Source organism: Equus przewalskii, chromosome 5 (genome assembly GCF_037783145.1).
Source record: "Equus przewalskii isolate Varuska chromosome 5, EquPr2, whole genome shotgun sequence".
NCBI lineage: Eukaryota > Metazoa > Chordata > Mammalia > Perissodactyla > Equidae > Equus > Equus przewalskii.
In genome coordinates this window covers 342779-366175 of record NC_091835.1, presented here as the reverse complement: position 1 = coordinate 366175, position 23397 = coordinate 342779, and the positions used below count along the sequence as shown (strand labels likewise).

Here is a 23397-nt window from a genome sequence, read left to right as displayed (position 1 = left end):
ACATTAAGAGGACAGGTTATGACGTTACCAGTGGGCTTAAAATCAAACCGAACCACTTACCAGCTGTGTAGCATTGGACAAGCTACCCTCTCTAAAAGGTCGGTTTTCTCATCAATAGACTTAATGAGATTATTAATATCTAACCATTATCATTGTTAATTAAATTGAGCGAAATATGTGTCATAAGATTTTAGCATCTACATGTGCTCAATAAATGGGAGCTGTTTTTGTTGTAGCAGAAACATATTTATGAAAATAACTTGAATTACTAGATGTCTTGATAGCAACACAGCATATAAGTGAGTAATGAATGGAACATTCTTATATTCTTTATATAAACTATGATAATTGCCACCAGTTCTTATGGGCCATCAATCAAAAGAAATTGAAGCTATTGCACAGAACATGCTATGTTTAGAGCCTTGCTGGAATGCAAATTCTTAATAAACTGAGCCAATTCCTAGGTTTTGACTGTTGACTTTCTAGGTAGATTTTAGGACCTGGAATTCTAACAAGGGTTAAGCTTCTACAGATACATATTTTAAAAATCCCTGACTATTGTTTCTCTCTACTAATTACTTCTTTCAAATTTCTCTTTAAATTTGAAAGAAGAGAAAAAATATATTCTGAGAAAAATGACTTTATGTCAGTCCTATTTAATGGATAATAAGGCAGGAAGTACTCAGTTGCTCCATCAATCGTTTTACTCGAACAGCTGTTTTAGACCCCTTGATATTCTGGATTTTCTGATTTTTAGGATAAACATAATCTGTTTTTAATGCATGTTTTATCTGGAAATGTAAAATATAAATACATTATAAGTTCTACTCCACTTAAGGGATTTAAAAGAAAAACGACCGAAAAGGAAGCTTAGCCAAAATAAACCTACTGGTGGTCCGCCGTGCTGAAGAGGAGATGGAACTGTTGAGAGAAAAGGAATTTTCATCTCTGTCTCCTGATACGCCTCGGCGAGGAGGGAGAATGGAGGAAGGCCTCGGCAGAGAAGAGCGCTTCTCTGGGCTCTTGGTTACTCCATCCTAATTAAGAAAAACAAAAGCACACTGGGTTCCTGCAACTCTTTATTTTAATTATACAAAGTGATTACATTGCTCTGGCTATTTTTCCTCCTGTGCTGACAGGTAAATTTCTTTTAATACACATTACTGAATTTCATATACTTACAAGCATTTCTACTTCAAAACTTTCAGAACGAGTTCCTATTTGCCTAGAGGTTTTATAAAAATATATTATTTTGGATTTAGTGCTACTAATTGTGAAAGTCAAATTCTAAATGATAACATGGGTAAAATGAATTTACTCAAGTAACCTCCAGTAAATTAATAATTTTACTGAAAAATCTTCATTAGCATGATAATTTATTAACCAGAAAGGACTGGCTGTAGCACATTGCAACGCATAATATTTAACAATGACCACTACCATATACTGTGTACTTCTGTCACAGGACCTCTAAGCCCTTTACATCTATTTATGATTTAACTCTTAGCTCAAAATATTATATGCATTTTATAGCTGAGGAAATGGGTTTAATCTGTTTATGTAATTTTTTCAAGATCACTGAGTTGGTAAGTAGCAGAGGGTATTAAATTCTGATGTGTCTGATGCTGAGTCCAAATTATCTATTATATAATACAACTTGTTATTAGAGTATACAATATTATATATAATATGCTACATATAATATTATATAGAATATATTGTTTGTATTTGAAAAATCAAATAACTATCAAATAAATAATAAATTATCTGTCAAATAAATAATTAATTATGAATAGTACGGCTAAAAAAAGATACTGTCTATTTTTTAAAATGATTAGAGTGTTCATAACTACTGAAACTTTTTTTTTCTTTTCTTTTTAAAGATTGGCACCTGGGCTAACAACTGTTGCCAATCTTTTTTTTTTTCCTTTTCCTGCTTTATCTCCCCAAACCCCGCCTGTACACAGTTGTATATCTTAGTTGCAGGTCCTTCTGGTTGTGGGATGTGGGACACTGCCTCAACGTGGCCTGACGAGCAGTGCCACGTCCGCGCCCAGGATCCGAACCCTGGGTCGCCACAGGGGAGTGCGCGAACTTAACCACCCGGCCACAGAGCCAGCCCCTATGAAACTTTTAATTTGTATTTGCTTTTAATCAGGTCTTTTGTTCTTATGTCAAACCTTTTAGAATTTAAAATCTTTGCTTTCACATGTTTACTGAATTGTGTCCTATCCCGTTTCTTTGTGCACCTGGACTGACCCGCTGCCTTACCTTCTTCCCTGATTCTGAGTATGGCAAATGGTCTGTGGAGCCCTCTGAGGTGGGCCGGATTAAAAAACTGTCAGAAAATGTAGCCCTTTTAGTCGTGCTAGGGCAGGCTGGCCTGCATCTTGGGGGCTTTGTGCTACCCTGTAAGGCAGGAATCTTTGACAAGGTAGAATTCTAGCCATGAAAGAAAACAAACAAAAACACAAAATAAACCAAACTATGAAGCAAAAGGAAAATTAAAAAAAATACATAAACATATAAGAAATTAAATGTCTACTTTTAATAAGAACACATGATAAATGGTTGTAATCAATGATAGAGATGTATATTTATGTGAGAATGAGATATGTTCATTGAACATCTCTTCTTAACTGGAACTAACTTAAGAATACTCATATATGAGAATACAGATTAAAATATTCTTTATGGATTCTATGTATAAGGTCTCTGATTAATCCATAGGTCTTACAATGATATCATATGTGGAAAAGTATCTTGAGTCTGTTGCAGTTATTCCTTTAATAAACACAGCCCTTAAGGTATATATATAACTGATATCTTGATCACATTTTAAGAACTTTAGAACAAAGTAATATTTAAGGCCTAATAATGGAAAACATTTTTTGAAAGTTGGGAAAACAAATTTTCAGATTATTTACATTTATTTCATCAGCAAATTGCAGAGTTTATATAGAATGAGTTCATTGTATGAGTAAAATGCATACAGGGGACCTAGTTTTACTCCAGAATTAATAACATTTTTATGCATAGACTACAATTTGTATGATGGGTTATAAATCCTAAAAATGAAAGTCAGCACTGAAGAGATTGCCCAGAAAAATTACAGGACTTATTTCCAGGGGTTGATAATCCCTGAGGAGATTGACGGCAAGTGTAAATAAGTGGGTTGGATGTGTACGGCTTTTGGAGAAAGCTCTGCTGGCATGCACATGTCTCATGGGAGACTGTTAACAATACAGACAAGTATGACAAAGCCAAGGAGATTTTACCTTCAAATAATTAATATGATTTAGCTGTTACAAAAATAGCAGTTGAAATGGAGATTTTTTAAATTTTAAGTTTTAACCTCCAGAGCTGTGTCAACAGAGGCACATGTATTCACAGGTCGCTCAAATCACTTCTGGTTTCACAGACTCACAACCTGAGTGGGAAGCGTAACTGAGTCGGCACAAGTCAGACTTTTGTATTGATGCTACCTACAGAACACTGAATTTCAAAAGTGTGACATAGGAGAGAAAAATGGAGTCATCGGGTCGTCTCACATTACGAAAGACAACTACCAATCCCAGGTTGGAAACAAAAACAAAATAAAACAAACAAAACACCCAAATGAAAGGAAGGCTCACAATAAAGATCAACTGAAAAGTCAAGGACTGTTCTGATGGATGTACTGAATATCAGGGATAAAGAAGAGTTAATCCTGGGCTCTTAGGAAAATTCTAGGAAGAGAATGAGGTTACGGAGAAAGAAAAAAGAGGATGTCAAATGAGAAAAAGTTAGAAAGAGCGGTGGCCTAATCTCTTTCCTTCAGAAAAGACGAGACAGTCATTTACAAGGAAAACAGTGAGTTTTGTGTTAGAAGATGAATATGGTTTCTGTCCTAAGTGTAAGTGTTGAATGCCAATTCCTGTTGAACTACTTGAAGACCAAGGGATTTGAAAATTTCCTAAAGGTTTTCAATGTCCACTTAAAAATTCTTTTCCTAAAAAAAGATAAATAAATTCTTTTCCTCACAGAGGAAAGCTCAGACTTACTTTCTATACCTGATCCTAAAGACTTGTACCTTCCAAATAATAATAGTAATAATAATAAATATCACTGTTTATTGAATAAAAACTATGTTCTAGACATTATAGTTTCTGGTGTTTTATAAAATTACTATACTTAATGTTCACAACTAACTTATGATATAGGAATTTTTACTCCTCCCCTTATTTTTTGAAAATTAAGACACAGGCAGAAAAAGATCATATAGTTAATAAATACTGAATACTGGGACCTGCTCCGTTTCATAGTCCTGCTCTTAACCTCTACAACCCATTAGTTCCCCATCAGAAACAGAAGGTAAAGAGATACAAATCTGGAAACTACACTGCTCAAAATGAAGACCAGTATTCACCAAGCAAGCGCATTCCATTGCTTGCCATATGTTGAAGGAATATGTCTGAAAACATTTATATAAAAGCCAAATATATATATGTTTTTATCAACATAAAGCCCCTTGGGTTCAAGATGATATAAAAAGTGTGGCTGTATTTGGAAATGAATTCCTATTTTTCACAATAAATAAAAAGCGGAAGTGTAAAATCTTTCAGTTTTTAGAAAGCTAAACAAAAGATTGTGACTTACATAACATATATGATGGCTAAGACCCAGAATATTGTGATACACTACTAATTAACATTACTCAAATAATTGTTATAATTTCAGGATTTCATTAGTAGTCTTTTAAATTTTTTTTTCCAATCAGAAAGGTGCGAAATACTTCGTGTTGGCTTTGGTCTTTCAGAAGTTTAAACAATATGGTTCACAATATAAAAAATAAAATTCACGAAAGAAGAAACACAGATTTAAAACATATGAAGAAGTTAAACATCATTAATACTGTGACATTAAAACAATAAGATATTTCATCTTCATAACTTGGCAAATATAGAAAAAGCATAGGAATATCTAGTAATAATCCTGAACATATGCACTCTCACATGCAGCTGGAGGACATGTAAGTCAGTGGACATGTTCTGGAGGACAACTTGACAATATGTAGAAAATACTTTAAAAATGGACTTTCTTCTTGAAACAATTTCACCACTAGGAAATTATCCTAAGGAAATGCATATAGATGCATTCATAGATTTAGCCAAAAAGATTTCTACAGTAATACTGTTAAAATAACAAAAAAATAGTTTGAATGTCAAATAATAGGGAATTGATTACATATATCATGGAAAATAAATAAAACGCAACGTTATGTAGTCATTACAATGATATACAGAGTGTTTAATGACATGGAAACCTGTTTACTGTTTAATTAAAAAATAGATACACAGTGTTTCCATTTTTGTTGTTAAACTTATATATGTGTAGGAAAAAACAAGATTTTACATCAAAATGGCAACTGTAGTTATCCTTAGATAAGGGAATCAAAATATATTTTTACTTATTATGCTCATCTACACTAATTTTCTCACATTCTTATTTTGTAATAATAACAATGAAAATGTACTACAAAATATGGTTTAGTGTAGATTATAATGGTCTATCTTGATTCTATGAAAAGTAAATAAATTGGGCTCCCTCATTTTTGCCAGATCATCGTGCTGTTCCCTAGGATTTTGTCTTACTAAGAAAGAGACAGCCTAAGTCCCAGTTCCACCTCACCAACTACCATCACATGTCATTTCAGAAGACGGTTAAGGTGCCCGAACGCCACCGAGAATCATTCAGGGTAAGCGAACGATCTAAGATGATTTTTAAGCGTAAACACCTAAAGTCTAAATTATATCTAAAGTTATTAAAATATTGCCACTAATACCAAAGCGGACTTCAAATGAAGAACAAGAAAAACAATTATTGTACTCACAGAGACTTTGTCCTTTGCCTGCTTAAATATACTGGGAGCCTGAGTCGATTCACCACCCGCTGCTGTTGAGAAAAGATACAAACAACCAATCTGAAACTTACTGGCTAAAACCCAAGTAAATGCAAAATACCTTTTGGACATTCAGTTGTGTCAACAGATTAATGTAAAGTGGATTTTGCTTATTTTGAGACTCAAATTCAGTAACCGAAGAAACCTGCATAATAATATTATAGGATGTGGCTCCCACTACAGCGTGTGCTAATTAACATACCCCAGTGTTTACCAAGGCACAGGTAAGCACACCAAGTAATTTTCTATTCATTACCAATATACTTCTAAATTACTATTACATTAGGATAGAGCCTTTAGAATGGAAGTCACAGAATAGCAATCTGAATGGTACAGAATTTAAAGAAAAGGGAATTGACTGGTTTCTAGGGTTGGCATGATATAAAAGAGTGTTCATGGAGATTCCCAAACCCTCTTTACGGAGCCATTTGCATATCTATAGATATTTCTGCATTTTATATTCAAACTGTCATGGTCAGCCATCCCCTTTCCCTCTGCACCCTTCATTTCACAATATGAATGTCATACTTGTTTGAGGTGAGACACACCGCATGAGAAGGGAAGAAAAACAGCTTGTCAAGAAGAGGAAACACGAGAGGAATTTTCAGTCCAGTAATACGAACATGTGCTACACATGCACTTCCGGTATGAAATTGGTACCACATCTGTTACTGTTGTTTCTCTTGCTGCTGTTTTATACTTCTGGTTTCAGTTTTAAGCTCCATTGTCTCCAGCATCTTTTCTGTTGATGACTTACCTGGCTCGGGACTTAAATATCTCTTAGGATTGAAAACAATCCTTTGTGTTTTGGAAAACTATCCCTATTTAAAAATTGTGCTTAGAAAATGAAGGGGAAAGCTTGTGGGTTTACTTCCTCCTCTATTTTCTTTCATAAGAGAGAAAACCTCAGGGAAAAAAAAGATTCTTATCCTTATAAGCACTCCACATGAATTTCAAAAAGGTTTCACATACCATATGAAGCTCTAACACAAAAATAAGAAAGCTCCACGATGTGCTATTTAGGTACAGGCTAGTAAGATTATTCACAGATTCTGGAACTGACTTTTTTTTAAGAAGCAGTGCAAATGATGCCTCCCTACTATTCCTATAACATATCTCAAATTTCTGTGACATATACAGTTTCCTTCAAGCCAACGACACTCATGTTTGGTATATGCTTTCTGCATGAGTATCTTAACCTTTGAACAGAAAAAGGGAAGGTCCTACTTAGTCCAAAGATCCTAAATTCCCTTTAATGAATGAATTAAAATGGCAATTTACTCTCGGTGTGGAAAACTGAAAACCAATGACATGTAGGCACTTTGCCAAACAATTTGACATTTCCTTTGAAATTCCACAATCCTGATATATTCTTTCATCCTTTCAGGTAGCATATGGAATTTTTATGGCCAAACCAAGAGATTCTGCCTGCCCAAGCATTTGTCTAACTAGAAGAAAAATTCCAAGTTTAATGAAAATGAACCAAGTAAGACGTGATACAAGATTTAGAGAGGTCATGTTAATTCCTAACTCCTAATCTAGAGGAATGCCTCATCCTGAACCTTTGTCATCAAGGTTTGTGTAAAATGCTAAGCCTTCCACTTTCAAATCCTGCCTTAGATACTAATTCTTGAAGGAAATCACATGAGGTAATCCTTAAATGAAGAACACAAATATGAAATATTTGAAATTTTTTATGGTTATCATAAAATCATCAATTACCTTGACTTTCTTTTTCTTACAAGAGTTAATGCTGCTCTTAATGTTCAAAGCCATTCAAAGATTTATATAAAGGAACTTCTACTGTATAATGGAAAGGAAAATATTCCTTTCTGGCTTAGCAATCTTGTTTTTCAGACTACAAGTATGCCACTCAACAAATGCTAAAATAAAATACATTTTAAATTAAGATTGTCCTAGTATAATTATACACTGAAAATAAATACTTTGTCCTGAAATTTAGAAATACAGTTTGCACTACAGATGTTGAATGGACTTTTATTATTATTTGTAACATGTTTCACTCCTTCATTCCACCAAAAAAATGAGTATATTTGAAGACAGAAAAACAAGAAGGTAGCGAAATAGAAATAAACCTAAGTTCTAAGGTATGTAGAAGGAAGGAGTTTTATCTTAGAATTTTGAAGACTGAATCATATAGGAAAATTTGGCAGTTTGGATCCAACACAGTTAAGAAAATCCCAACGAGGAAATAAATGTCAGTTAACAGATATAGAACAGTAGACTGAAAGTCTTGCTAATTTTGGATATGGGGAATAAAATCTGATAAGGTCACCAAACAATTTCATTTTCCTTTTTTTCTTTCATCCAAAAGCAAAGTAATTTTTCATTCACAATTTTACCCCGGATTTGTTTTTCATTTTCAATCTCAGAATCACTATGCATTCTTGGTGGTGTTCAATCAATTCATCAACATCAGTAACAGATTTGGCAGTAACAATATAGAAAATAGGACAAATATGTATGAGTTTAAGCATGAAGGAGATAAGCAAAATAATGAGAATGCATACCACGGTTATATTCATCGCCATCGTCTACCAAAACAAACATAATGAAAATAGAAATCCCCAGAACGTGAGACTAGAGCACAATGCCAAGATACAATCACTGTTAAGTCTGAGCATGACAAAGAAACAGTGGTCATGACCTCTTCTGCAGGGAGGGAAAAAAAAAGAATAATGATACAATACACAATAGTGAAATTGTTCATGACTGCTGAGATTCTTGGAAGAAAAACAAAATGAAGAAGCTGCTACGGTAATGAGATAAAAAAAAATACATGTCTATGTTTGCCAGCCACATTGCAGAATTGAACAGTCACCTGTCGTTTTCCGCTTAACACAGGAGAGATGAGTTGGTCTAGTATATTTGATAGCTGGTTTTAAAATGAATTTCCTGGAGGGAGAGTGGGCCTGAACTTCTGTTTTTTTAGCAAGTTCAGCCTTCTTATAAACTGCTAAGAATAAGAAAACACAAAAAGCATACCATCAGGAAAAAATAAACACTTGCAGCAAAACCAAACGAAATGTCACGAATAATTAGTTACCACTGTTAGGCAGTTTCTTTGACAAGAGAGCAATAATGCGTTACTTCAAAAACATTTTTAAAGAAGTGATTGTTAAATGAACCTTTTTTCCTTCTCACTTCATCTCTGGAGACTGTGCTAGGTTCCTTTTTAGCTATTTTTCTTTCAGGAGTGGAAATTCTGCCTCTCCCGGTTTTAAAAGGCTTTTCTTTTCTATGTTTCTCAAGAGATGGTCTCCGAGCTTCCTTTTCAGCTTTCTCCTCTTTAGGAATAGTTTCTAACTGTTCTGTCATGATGCTCCTATCATCATCTGTGGATCAAAGCAAACCATGACAACAACAAAACAACAAAAACATTAGTAACAAATGTACAAAATCCTTCATCTATTTCACAAACTGCAAATTAAAGAGATAAAGGGACATTTTTAAAGGATTAAATGAAAAAAAATTTTCCATTAGGTTATTGGATTTTATTTGGGAGTAGATAATTAAAGAAAATAATGCACACCTTGAGTGTCCACCCAGAGGCTGTCTGCATCCATGATGGAGTCATCAATGGTGGTCTCGTCTTTGTAATCATCATAGGTTTCTGTCTTGTATTCCGAGAGTGCAACCTCTTCTCTCTCAGGGGAAGCCGGAGCCTCTGGGGAGCCGTCCTTGGGTTCTGCCTGGGCTTCAGCTGCCTCTTCGACTTCGAGCTCTTCTTCGGCATGAGGGGATGGTCTCCTCTCCACCTCAGGCTGCTCTAGAGCCGCAAAACGCACGCTGTGGGAACCCGACTCCCCCTCATCAGTTGTGGTTTGCACTACAGTGATGAAATCATCCTCGATGGTTACAACGGACTCAATCACTCCTTTGTGTTCACCTGGGCAGGTCTCCACGAATTCCTCCCTGACACCTGGGATGCCCAGGTCGGTAATCTGAAGAGTGTCTGAGCGAAAGAGCAGTTTATCATATTCTCCCCGGGCTTCTATCTCTTCTTCCTCACTCTGAGCCTCTGCTGGTTCAGCTGAGACGGCTTCGGGCAGTGGCTCTGTGACGTCAGAGGGTGTAATAGATATGTCTGGAGTCTCTTTGCTTTCTTCTTTCGGCAGCTGAATAAACTCCATCTGGACATCAGCTCCCTCCTCTGGGGCTGCATCAGCCTCCGAAACAGCAGGTGCACAAGGTATTTCCACTGACAATTTGATGGCAATCTCGTCCTGGATTAGAGAAGACTCTGGGGATGTTTCCTTCTTGCCCTCATCGGCTTTCAAGGACTCCATGGTGAGGCTTTCATGCTCACCGCTGGACTCATAGGACTCCTCTTTGTCTACAGCCTCCTGGTGCACCAAGTCAGGCTTGGCTACCTTCTCTTTGACTTCTGTTTCACTGACTTTGGCACCTTCTTTCACTTGGCAAGGCTCAACACCCATGAACACATCTGCCTCCTGAGGTGCTGTGGAGGAGGGAGTCAGGTCCTGTGGAGCTTCAGGTTGCAGCTCTGTTGCTTTTGCAGCATCTACATTTAGCCCTGCCGCCATCTGTCCAAAGTCACTGATTTTAACATCTAATTGACTCTGGTCAGCTTTCTTTGCTGCAAAATCCAGTTCTGATTCAGCTTTTTTGGGTGGTTCTACCTCAGCTACCTCTGGCACTGAACTAAGACCTTTCTCTGCTTTCTCAGCCACGAGAGGTGATGCATCCTTTGAAACTGTCGGTTCTTTGGCCAGAGCCTGCTCGTGGGTTACTCCTGCTCCAAATGATTCAACTTCATCACCAGCCTCTTCTGCTTCCTTGGCCTGTTCTTTTGACTCAGCGTGTTCTTCGCTTTTTTCTAGTACAGTATCCAGCTTATCATTAGCTTTCCTCTCCTGATCCAATTCCCTGGCCAGTCCCGATCTGTCACCAGAGATATGAGGGGGAGCTTCTTTCTCAGCACTTAACTCATCTTTGACTCTTCCGGCAGCTGCTAGTTTTACTTCAATCAGTGAAAGGTCTGTGGCCAAATCTCTCCGCACTTTATCATCTGCGCCCTCGTAAAAGGAGCCACTCTCCCCGGATAAATTCTCACTGTCTTGAACAGGTGATGGGAGTGGGACCGTGTATTTATTGAACACACAGTAGCCCAGGTCTTCGAGCTGACTGTCCGTTTTAACAATGACGTGGTTTTCATCAGTGACAGGGGGCAAGCCAGTGCTACTCTCTTCAACCACAGTCTCTGAGGGGACTGATTTCCTCCTGGCCACCTCAGCATCTGCGCTCACGGAAGCTAATCTTGACCTTGTGCCCGCCAGATCCAGCATTTCAGGCAGGTCAGGGGCCATGACAGTGCCATTTTTGTAATAGTCTTTGGCTAGGAAAGGTGACTCACAGGACGTCTCGACTTGAGTACTTTCCTCTCCAGTAGCTTTTTCATCCTCTACTCGTTTTTCTTCCTCTTTGCTTTCTGTTGGGAAGCAAGGGGCTTTCTCTAACGCAGGTGTTGTGGCTGGAAGGTAATCATCCCCTTCGTCCATGCTTCCACTAGTGTTGGTTAGAATATCAGAAGCCAGAGGGGAAAGATCGTGCCCCCGACCAAAGTTAAATCCAAGGGCGATGGAGTCCAGGCAAGACATGGGCAAATTGATTGACATGCTTCTTTGTTCTATTGCGGACCTACCACCAAGTCCTAAACTCCTGCTTAGTGTCAAATCGTCCTTATTCTTACTGTGGAGATCTCTTTTCTCCCCATACACTTTTGGATCAATAGTGAACATTCTTTCTTGAGGAGAACTGGGTTCTTCAGGTAAATCAGATGGATAGCTCTGAGCAAGAGTACTGTAGCCTGCTTCTTGTGCTGAAGCGCTGGGCTGGGATTCTTTCTCTGCCTGAGGCGCCTTGTCGCCATTTTTATACATGGGAGATACAGTATCAAAAGACTCTTGGGCACTTTCTCTTGTGTCACTGAGTTCATAGTAATCACTGCCTGGTTGGATGCTTTTTGTCACTTCTTCTTTCAAGACAGATGTTTCAAAGTACTTGGACATTCCTGACTTATCTTCATAAAACGGCATATCAACATCAGCTGATGCCGCAGTGCCAGCTCCTTCAACCTTTTTATCTTTGTCAGCAACTTTTTCTTCAAAAAGGTCCTGGGTATCAGTCTTTTCACTTAGAGCAGCTGGTTCGGTCACGACCTTCTCTGGTGTCTTAGAGGTCACGGTTGAATCTGTGACAGCTTGCTCCAAGCTGACAGGGAACGAGTCCTGTTTTAATACATCTGTGGTAGGCTCTTGGCTTTTCTGTTCTTCCTTTGGGAAAGTGTGCTCTGTGGAGGGCTGAAGTATGCTCGTTTCTTCCTCTGTCATTTTTGGGGGTTTGCTCTCTTGTGGCATGGCTTTGTCAGAAACGGTTGTTTGTTCTTCTAGAGTTAGCTGAAGTTCCTTTTCGGTAAGTGTAGGTTCCTGCCCACTGAGGGTGGAGGTCTCTTTTTTTGGAACACTGTCTTGATTTATTGCCCCTTTTTCTTCCTCTAAAACTTTCTCTGGGACACATTCATCCACAATCAGAATGTGAGTATCTTTGGGTGAGGTGACTGCCTCTGAGGCTGGTGCTTCTGCCATTTTGTCAGGTTTATCTTTATGGGGCTCTTCAACTGTAGAACTATCTTTGGCACTTGCTGGGCCGCTGGTTTCTTCCAGAGATTTTTTGTCATCTGGCTGTAATAGGGCAGGGGCAAAGGGTGATGCTTCTGCAACAATTTCATTCTTCATGACATCTAGAGGAAGAGTGAAGCTTCCACCCTGAAAGGGACTCGGCATGGGAGAATCAAACTGTTTCCCTTCCCATTTGGGGATATCCTCGAGTACATCTTTTTCCTTCATGGGTGTTAGGGGGCCAGGAGATACGGGAGCAACTAAACGCCACTCATCCTTTTTTGCTTCTGTCGGCATTTCAATGAACCAGTCCTTTTGCTCTTTCGCAGCTGGAGGCTCTGCAGGGAGGCCAATACCAGGGATCACCAGGCTTGGTTCTGTCTTCCGCTGCATGTCTTCTAGGCCAGCAACGAGAGTGTGCCCAAACAGAGAGGGAGGTGCTTTTTCTTCTTCTGTGCCTTGCATGTCCTTTTTATCAGGAGAAGTTTTAGTTGTCTCAGGCTGAGAAACTAAGGCAGCATGTTTAAGGTCTTCGCCAGGCTTGCTTTGTTTCTCTGACTCCTTTTCCTTCTTGTCCAGTGGCTCAGCTGCAGAGGGAGTCAACTCCTGTTGATCACGGAACTCCATCTTCAAGGCTGTAAGTAAACCTGAAGTAATTGGGTTGATTTTTAAACAAATAGGCAAGTGCTTCCAGGGAGTAAGCTTAAAATTGTATTTTGAAATGACAAATGAATGGTAAGGTAAAAAGAAAAACTATGGAACATGCAAGCATGCTACCCACTTAAAAAATCAATATGAAAATGTCGGGACTGAGATATATTTGTACGATTGCTAAAATGAACTTCCATTGTAAATTAATGTGCATAGGAATTGTAATAAGAGTATATTCTGAATACCCTTATTTCCCTTGTTTTTTCTCCTAAATAGTATGTGATGTGTATTGTAGTAGAAAGAAATTTCATGTGCCTGCTACAGATAAATATTATAAATTAAAGAATATTGAATAAGTAACATTAGGGTACAAAAGAATGTATATTAAGGACTCAGTATGGAAAAGGATTGACTTCTAATGAACTTTTTCATGTGTTTTCTCATTTAAAAGTGAATTGGCAGGCCATGGGCAGGAGGCCAATTAATTTATAATAAGTATTAATAGTTTCAATTAACTTGATCAGCAAATGCCAGGACCAATTTTGGGGGCATTGAAAGGTCACTGGCATAAATTTTTAGAAGTCATCTGAGATTAAATTTCAGGATTATAAATAAATATTTGCTATTGACTTTATATGATATGATCTAAGAATTAATGAGTCAATTTCTACCACATATTCAAAATTCTTAATACCTAATAATTACTTAGTCTGTTTGCTAGACATAAGAAAATTTGAATTATACTGTTAATACTGGAATGTCATGTGAGTAACAAAATTTTTAAGAGTCAGTTATCAAAATCTTTCTCTCCTTGGTCATGACCTCATTTCCTGAAACATGACTGACTGGTGAGGCACTGACAGTCCTGGCTTTAGAGATGCTTTACAGAAATTAAATGACTCTTTCTTAGTTTTATTTATTCGCCAACCCAAAAGGCTTCACAGTCTCACTTGTGCTTTAAGGCAAAAGGTATTTCATTGTGGTCATTGGGGCTAAATGTAATTATCTGAAAAAGATTTGGGGGAAAATAATACAATTCAATCATCTCTCAAAGAGTAAGTGTATGGATCATCATTACCTTATATACTTGTGTGTCCTGTTGTAACAATAGAAAAGAAATAATTTATGAACTTCTAATAACGGTTAGATGAATGAAAACTCAAGAGATATGGGGATGATCAAAGGGGTGGGTTGCCATGGAGAGGAAATAATATGAGAAGCATCAGCAGGAGCTTTTAAGAAACCAAACCAGTATTCATTGAAGCATATAAAATATAGCACACTGCGGTTGCAAACAAAAACGATTCTACCATTTAAGCCTCTATGTGCCAGAATCCAACTCTGTGATTTGAAAGAAAAAAAGCATATGAACTGCTGTCCCAAAAATAAAAATAAAAATATACATGTATTAGCAATGTGACTGGCAAACATTTGAGATGAGGGGGGAGGAAAAAAAGCTCACACAGCGTCATCAGCCTGGCTGCAAAGCGTATTGTATCATGGCAAAGGAAAACCAGGAATGGGCTGCAGCACTGGAAAACCAAGCTGCCACACAGCACCTGCACAAGCCACACTCTCTGCTCATTAAGCCTAAAACAGTGGTCTTGGGATTCTAAGAAGACGGAGTGATGGAATAGCATTGGAAAGGCATCGTTGGTAAGCTGCTGGAAAGATCATTTGCAACAAAATACATGCAAATCCTAAGAGAGACACACCTTCCTTGGCAGAGGAAGGGATTTTTACTTCTGGAGACACCTCCGTGACCTCTTTTACACTTTTCTGCTGTGGGGCCCCTGCTGGGGCACTCTCTTCGGGAACTATTTGGGCCTCCGCACTAGACTCCAGATGGCCCTCACTGAGGCCCTTGGGTTGGTCTGAGGCCTGGGCCGCCCCACACTCTTTCCCAGGAAGAGTGGCAGGTTTCTCTTCCTCAGCCTCTGGACCCTCTAGCGTTTCTTCTTCTTAGGGATGAAAAAGATGTTGACATCATGACCACAGAACAATACATGAAACACAGAAATATAATTCAAGGAACACTTTCAGCTCCATTATAATCACCTCAGGAGGACCTCTTTTACCATTCAGATGAGCAAATTAACATTCTAATGCAACGCCCATTACGTACTGCTTGGAAAATTATTATGTATAATCTGCTAATAGTGATGCTTTTACAAATCTCATTAAAAGGCTATTTACTTGAAAACTTGAGAGCTGAAAGAGTTTTATTGTTCTATTACCCTTAGTGGAAATGGCAGTAAGTTGAGCACATGTGAAAAGCTTGCTGGAAATAAGAGATGGTGCTGCTGGATAACAGATGGTTGTGAAAAGATAGATGCGCTGATGTATTGAAAAAAACCTTTAAATTTGTTAGACACGTGCTGTTTTCTCCAATGCAGGAAGCCCCTACACAAGAATTTCTGATTGCTTGACGTAAAACAAGCCAACTTCGCTAAAGAAATCCTCGGGAATAAAAAAAGTCTGGTCTCAAAATAATATCCAATCAACTATCTTTATAGCTTTATCATGAAGTCCATCAAAATGATTTAAAATCTAACTTATTTAGTATATCTAAGATGAAAGACGACCTAACTCAATTTATTTTACCTTCATTGCATTATATGATATTGGAGAATGTAAAAATTTTCAAGGAGTAAATAAAATATTTCGAAAAACAAAGTCCAGGTGAAATCTAATCTTACTATTTAGAAAAGTCTACCTCTGGGATACAGCTGTTATTGCTGATATTGCTTAAATCCCTGAAATCTCAGTAATGTAGCTCTTTGACACTACTAGAAAGAAAATGTGTATATTAGCTGTAAAGTTTTATTTCTGCAATTCAAAATAAAACCACCAAGGAAAGATAATTGAGAGGCAACCAAATGACCAAAATAGTCCCCCAGAAGATGTATATTTGCATGGGAAAATGTTAACAATTAAAATGTAAAAATCAAACTTATGAAGGCCATGAATTATTGTGTTCATTTGTTTCTCATTTATACCTCAAATGCCAGTAAAATAAACCTCATTTTATCACTTAAGAAATTAAAGGGAAATATGTAAGCTGTTTTATAGTTCTGCTAATGGAAGACTCTCATGAAATTCCTAGGAAACAATTCTACGTTGTTTAAACGGCCCTGTGAAAAAGACTACAGATGGAAAGGCAAGGAATATTCTTTTAGGAGAAATAATAAAACCCTTGAGGGAAGAGAACTACTTCATCGATTTCCTCACATTTAGCACTCAAACACTTTCATTTTTGTAATACAATTATGTAAGTAACATTTTAAAAATTCTGATTCTAACTTCCTATTAAAAGAATTTTTATAATGCCATAGAATTAGAGATTTTGATTACAGCTAAGAGCCTTTTAATACAGCTGGTCTACTAATGTCATCTTATTGGATGAAGTCCAATCAAGTTAATTTACATGTTTTCAAAATCCATGTAACTTTTTAGCGTTCCATTTTCTCATTTTGTATATACCGTGTTTATTTCTGCTACATCTATTCCATAATTCATATATTTGTCTGAATTAAGTTCACATTATTAGAAGAACTTAGTTTCACTCAGTATGGGTTCTATTTCTCTGTCAGAGTGTCTGAGCCACGGGTGCCGCTTGTCTCCCACAGGACCCTGGAAGAAGTTTATCATCGTGAATGTAGTTGGCGAGCTCTGAGCTTCTTCCTCATTGCTTTGGAACTGTCTGTCCTTATAGAAAACATTGTCCCATATGAAAATAAACTCTTCACTTCAGCAAATTACTTTTCTCTATTTGAAAATAATCTCTTCACACCTAAGCAAAAAACTTTTTAGCTCTAATTTTTTTTTCTTTATAAAACGACCTGGTTAGAATGAGACATTGTAGCCCACTGCCCAATTGTTTCAGCCTCACTGCAGCCAATTATATGCTGGGGTCTCCCAGCTTTGTGAGGCTGGAACCACAGAGACTTTGAATATTTCCTTCACTTGAGTCCAGCTCTACTGACGCGAGCCAAGATTTAGTCACCTGGAGGAGCCTCTGTAGTTTCTGTGGGAAATTAAGTGATTTGGAGAAATAAATTCATTCCATAACATTTATTCTGCCTTAAATGGATTCCTCAGCCTTTCTGTTAAAGAGCTATCATCTTAATGTAGCACAAAAAGAAGGCTTATTCTATGTATGTGTGGTCCTAGTAACATTATGTATCCAAGGAGAATAAATTACATTCAGTGTCACCCTCTTTAGCTTGGATAAGAGAATATATTCTTCCCTGGCTGATCTATCTACAGGGAGCAGAAAGGAGTTGTACTTTAATTGAATTTTTTTGTTTCCTCTCCCTTCTCCCTTTTTTCGCTTCCTTTTGTGGAGTAAAGATGTAGAAAAAGGAAGTTCTCGAATGCCTCAAGTAGAGCATCTTGTATATAAATCGTTGAGACTTTTGGATGGACACAGCTATATAGGGACTTCACTTTCATGTGGAAAAAACAGGCTTCTGTCCCTCCCACCCCACAAATGAAGCACACTTAGTATGGCGCATGTGGTCAAAGCTGCAGGCTGGGGAGGAGGAGCAAAAGGGGACAATGCTTGGTTCACCTTTCTCCTGGCCTAAGTGGGCTTCTGCACTGGGCGCTGGGACATTGGGGAGCACAATAGAGGTAGTCCACTGTGAGCTGAACAAAGGATGCTCATAGTACTCCTCATCGGAATTGGAAGGGTCATCATCAGGCAGAGACACTGAGATGGAGGGGGCTAGGAGGCTATGCCTCCCCCCGCGGGTGGCAGGTTCATGGCTGGGGAATCTGTGTAGAGGACCCATTTGATCCACAGCCCCTTCATCTATAAACAGACACACAGGAAGAAACTGCAGGGAGAACTGGACAAGACAGACACAAGATCAGACAGACGAGACAAACACCTGCACAAGGACACAAAGGGCCGCGGAAGCAGCACAGCTGGATGGAGGGGAGTTAGCAAGACCACACTGCTGGAGGATGGGAGACAGCGGGTGCTTGAAGCTTCAGTCACCACTGAATCTAAACTGTCCCTTAAGAAATCTTGCCATTGATCTAAATGAATCAAATGCACTGACATCTCTACTACATAAGAGAAATTATCTATACATTCCCCTTAAACAAGTCAGAATAACTACAGAAACACCGGAATAGAAACAAAACACAACAAAACAAATGCATTCTTCAGAAAAAATTCTTTCAGCAGATTAATTCTTCTCATGCTTATATCAACATACTTATAAGTTAAAAACGAAGAAAGTTGTTAGGATCTGATGCCTGTATGATTATGGGGGAAAGCAGTCCTGTGTGAGGGGCACAAACTTAATTATCTAGGATGCTCACATAGCTAGCATTGTGGTTAACTTAAGTTTTAGATAATGACTTGAACCAGAAAGTAATTTTTAATTTCAATCCTGTTAAGAAAAATCTACAATGCATTCTTCTGCTTTCCTGCCTTGCTAAGAAGAGTGAAATGAGCCCAGCTCTTTCTCTGGATGCTGACTCCTGGGGGATACGGTGAAAGTATACAGTTTTAAGATAGTCCCTAGTAATACAAACTTGTTTTCTTGTGTTTTGCTTCTCTTTTGAAAGCTCAATAGAGATAAAATTACCTGAGAATTTCTACAAAGTTGACTTTGGATGCATTGAGATTTTATTCTACGCAGTTCCATTTGCACTGCTGGCTCCTGGTTGCTTTTATATTTCAACTCCCTTGCTGCCTATTTCTCATTGAAATACTAAAAGAACTGATCTCATTTCTGTTCTTTCTTGTGTCTTGGTTTGGAAATCTGTTTTATTTAAACATATTTCCTTAGATATGTAAGTGCAGATCAATCTGCTTAGCATTGGATTCTTGTATATTTCAATGAGCAATAATTATTAAAGATGATGACAATGAACAATATTTGGCTTCTGACGTGGTGCAGACGCTACATCTTCAGGTCTATGTGGCAAGTTACTAAATTTGCTAATCACTATTTATTTACTTATTTAGAGAAATAATTTTAAAATTTCTTAACTCTCAATAAGAAGAACAAAGTCTGTATAGTTTTTATTTCTATCAAAATTTAAGCAGACAAAATTATAGCATGAATCTGAAAATGCACTGTATTTTTAGGGCAGTAACTTATTCTTAGCAACCAAGAGCTTAAAACTGGAAATAAGTCTGAAATCCTAAGAATACTAAAATAACATTTTGTAGAGAGAATACTTTTCATCTCTTGAGCACGTGATTTACTGATTGTCCCACGGCAGTTGTTTCTGGATGGGTGCACAGAACGTTTTCAGCCACGATGCCTAGTATGTCATGGGATAGCAGAAGCCTAAGATTACACTTGATAGTCTTAGTTCAACTTGGATGATTTCTCAGCTGAGAAGATAATTGGCTGAGACTGGTCTAGAACACTGGCTGAATCTTAAGCCCTGGGCTTGTCACCTGTCCCAGCCATTCATATTTCCTCCAGCGACTCTCTGGGGCTGTAAAATCCCCATGTGTGCAAGTTACCTCTACAACTTCTAACATGTCCAACAGATTGCAAGGACAATCAATGAGTGAAAATGGCATATTCACTTCTCTGCTTTTCAACATTTATTTTCTGGGAAGGAGAGCAGCCTACAGTATAAAACTGAAAAATTTAAAGCTGAGAGCTGGTAGTTGGAAGGCAACTCTCCTTCGGTGTTTTAACCTTTTGAAGATTTTTGCCTCCTCCTTCTTGTTGCTATTGTTCTTTTCTGAAAGTGTCCAAATGTGAAAGCAGCCCAGAGTCTTGCTTCAGATCTACAACATTTCAAAGAAACAGTATTTTCTATTCTGAAAACTTTGACTCTAATCAGAGAACAATGAAAACAAAAACTTCAAGGGCCCCAGGGAAAAAGTAGCTTCTCTGTAGTATTTGTCTGGCCCTCAGCAATTTCAAAAGACATGCAACTTCAGAAAGAATGTCGGACAAAGCCCAGTCCGCCCTTGGTACTCAGACCTGTGTGCACTCCAAGTCTCTGTTTAGGACCTATGAGCCTGAGGGCCATCTACATCACAAACCCCAGAGATGTGTCAGGGAAGTGACGCTCCGAGGACCATGGAAGTGATGCTTAAAGGACCAAGGCTAGCTAAGTCCAGTGCGCTTGGTTTCAACCAAGAAGATAGAACACAACAGATCTTTGTTTACTACAAAATTGTGTACGGTAGGTGCTCTTAGCTCATATCCAGTACAGGCGGGATACATAACAATTACAAATAAGTAAATTATAAATGAATGAATGATTTCTTTGGGAGTGGTTTTTAAAAAAGGAAATTAGTCCAGTAGCTTGCAACATACTTTCCTTGGAAGATCACCTCACTTTCACAGTCCTACAGAAAGAACCTAGATAAGAGGCAGCTTAAGGGATGTGGTGCGGATGTGTTTGCAGGAAGTGGGATTTGGATTCGCACTTTGGATAAGCCACTTGCTAGTCACGACCTCCTGGGCAAGCAGTGGAAGTGAATATTATCTATCTCTGTGGGCTGCTGGCAGGATTAAACGAGCAGATATCTGAGAAAGCGCCAAGCACAATGCTGGACTCCACATATGTTAACATCTTTGCCTTCAATACACCCAACTGTCATGTACCTCTGCTCCTCCCTTTCATTTGACGCATCAAAGCTAGACTGGAGAGATTCAGGAAAAAGTGAATTCATTTCATAACAGTTTTACTATCTAAGGTCAGGATTGAATGCCTTCTTTTACCACAAGTGTGCATGCTTTTGGGGACTCTGCTTTTGCCACAAAACATTCTATTTCATTTAATAATGTGACATTTTAAAGGACAGAGGAGCCTTATGAACCTTGGACTTTTCTAGATAGTTCTCTTGCATCACGATAATCTTTAAAAGTGAAGCTTACCTGGTTTCAGTGGAGGGATACATTTTCTGTAATTAGCTTTCATACAGATTTTTTTTAAAAAAGCATTTGAAAATTTATATTGGGTTCAAGTAAGGTTTGCCATGCAAAACCCAGCCTGGCTGTCAGCCTGCTTTGGTACAAATGAGTAGTCACTTTTAGGAGAGTCTGAGTCTCATGGGGTATCTAGCAACTCAGTGGTTGTTCTGGTACCACAGCTCTGCTCCACAGCCTATGGTGGAGGCAGCTGGCTCCACTTACATTGTTCTCCGCCATTACTAAGCCCTTTCCATTCTGCAAGCTTTGGACTGAGGACGCCTCAGTCTGCCACCTGTGTTTGCTGCCCCGGAATGATATGGAGGGAAAACTGCTTTCAGATGAACAGTTATAATGTCACTACATCACTGACGCAGGAAAACTCCACCCTAGGATTCTGCAGCAAGCGTAAGAGGGCAGAAGGAGTCCTGGTTCTGTTTTCAGGCAATTCCACTGTTCTTGCATGGGCTTCCAAATTCTAACAGTTCAGTCTAAATGATAACTACTATGGTTAGGCCAAAAAGAAAAAGATAAGTTTGAAAACATCAGAACTAGGACAGTATTTGTCACTGTACCTGGGTTTCCTTTCTAAGAGTGCCACTTGTTTGGTTTTCCCATCAAATTCACTTTGTTTCCAAGAATAAGCACATATTCTGGGAATTATTACCATTACACCCATTATAATAAATGAATATTCATAAGTGTTAGTAATTAACATCTTAAATTATTTTTAGTAGAAGCTTTCATGCTTCCCTTTTGGGAAAGAACAGCTTTGAAAATGTTTGATAACTAACAAAAAGTAAGCATAGCCTCAAAATCATTGAGTAACTCAACTTAATCCAAGAGCTTTCTGATACTTGCACAAACGGACTGGACTGTGGTAGTTGCTATGCCTTTAGATGAAAGTTGCTTTGAGGGCGTGTTGAGGAGGGTAGAGATCTCCTGGAGGAAAGCCTGCCTGCTTTCTTTCCACCCGAGTTGCCATGAGCAAAACAGTAATGGGATTTTGGCTGGGTCTTTAGAAACCAACTGGTTTGACAAATCAAAGAGTTGGATCCTTTCTTGTGACTTTTTACTAATTTATTTTCGGATAAAATAAAGCTTAAAAAAATAATTTGTTATACATACTTTAAGAGTGGTTTAAAATAAAAGAGAGGGGCTAGTTTGATTGTCTAGACCACGTCTCTTTCATCTATTTAAGGTGAGAATATTACCTAGTCTTTTAAGATTTTATTTTTTCTTTTTCTCCCAAAGTCCCCTGGTACATAGTTGTGTATTTTTAGTTGTGGGTCCTTCTAGTTGTGGCATGTGGAACGCCACCTCAGCATGGCCTGATGAGCGGTGCCATGTCCGCGCCCAGGATTCGAACTGGCGAAACCCCGGGCTGCCAAAGTAGAGTGCGCGAACTTAACCACTTGGCCACGGGGCAGGCCCCTACCTAGTCTTTTAAATTAGTGAGGTACAGTTTCTAAAATACATACTTTTTTTCATAGAACAAAAAAACTGGTCATCCTTTTAAAAGCAAATCATTAGGCTCTTGTATAATTTAATGCTTTCTTTTGAAAAAGTAAAAAACAATAATTCAATAAAAATACAAGTTTGGTTTGAAAAATGTTAAGAATAAAATATCTTTGAACTACTTTCAATAGGAAGCAAGTTGACATTTCCCCCAAATATACTGAAACAGCTTGGGGAGAGCAACCCTGAAAAATAAGGGAACGGTTGCTCTGGAAAGTGACACCCAACTTACCAAAATGTGACAGTGATTCTATATTTAACTATATTTTCCTTATGTCCCTGACATCACCCTCGAGGAAGCAGACTGGGCCAGTTACCAGGTGGCGGGAGGACCTCACTGCCCTTTCTGCTCTAGTTCTCATTTAAGAGTAAGACGAGTAAATTACTTGACCTCTGCTGACTGCGGAGTCAACGTCACACCCCTCTCTTGCTTAAGAGGATTCTCTGACTCTTGACAGACTTTAAGTAGAGGCTCAGAAACATTTTCAGTGACCTGAGGGAAGTACAGCTGTCACAGAAGGCTTCCCATTGCGTTCAGAGCGAAATCCAGGCCCCTGGACCCAGAGGGTCACTGTTTACTCTCCAACTCCTTCACTATCTACCCCTTCCCCACTACCCAATAGCCGAGGGACTCCTTCAGTTCCTAGAACGCTTCATGCTTTTGCCTCCCTGAGTGACCTCGCACATCCTTGTCCCTCTGCCCAAAATGTCCCTTTCCTCC

General features: G+C 38.4%; 1 protein-coding gene across 50 annotated transcripts in view; it reads right to left on the bottom strand.

Moving 5' to 3' along the window:
* The window catches only part of MAP2 (microtubule associated protein 2), a 225291-nt gene that overhangs the window by 26406 nt on the left and 175488 nt on the right, over window positions 1-23397 (bottom strand). For 9 of the 50 annotated variants that reach the window (XM_070619725.1, XM_070619729.1, XM_070619731.1 and 6 more), the window contains 5 exons: window positions 9495-13250; window positions 9091-9297; window positions 8784-8918; window positions 5873-5934; window positions 890-1037 (listed from right to left, as the gene is read on the bottom strand). In XM_070619725.1, coding sequence (XP_070475826.1) covers window positions 890-1037; window positions 5873-5934; window positions 8784-8918; window positions 9091-9297; window positions 9495-13250 — 4308 coding nt within the window. Of the gene's footprint in view, window positions 1-889; window positions 1038-5872; window positions 5935-8783; window positions 8919-9090; window positions 9298-9494; window positions 13251-14969; window positions 15213-23397 lie in introns of all 50 variants that reach the window. The other 41 variants (XM_070619740.1, XM_070619742.1, XM_008537000.2 and 38 more) reach the window with 9 other exon arrangements.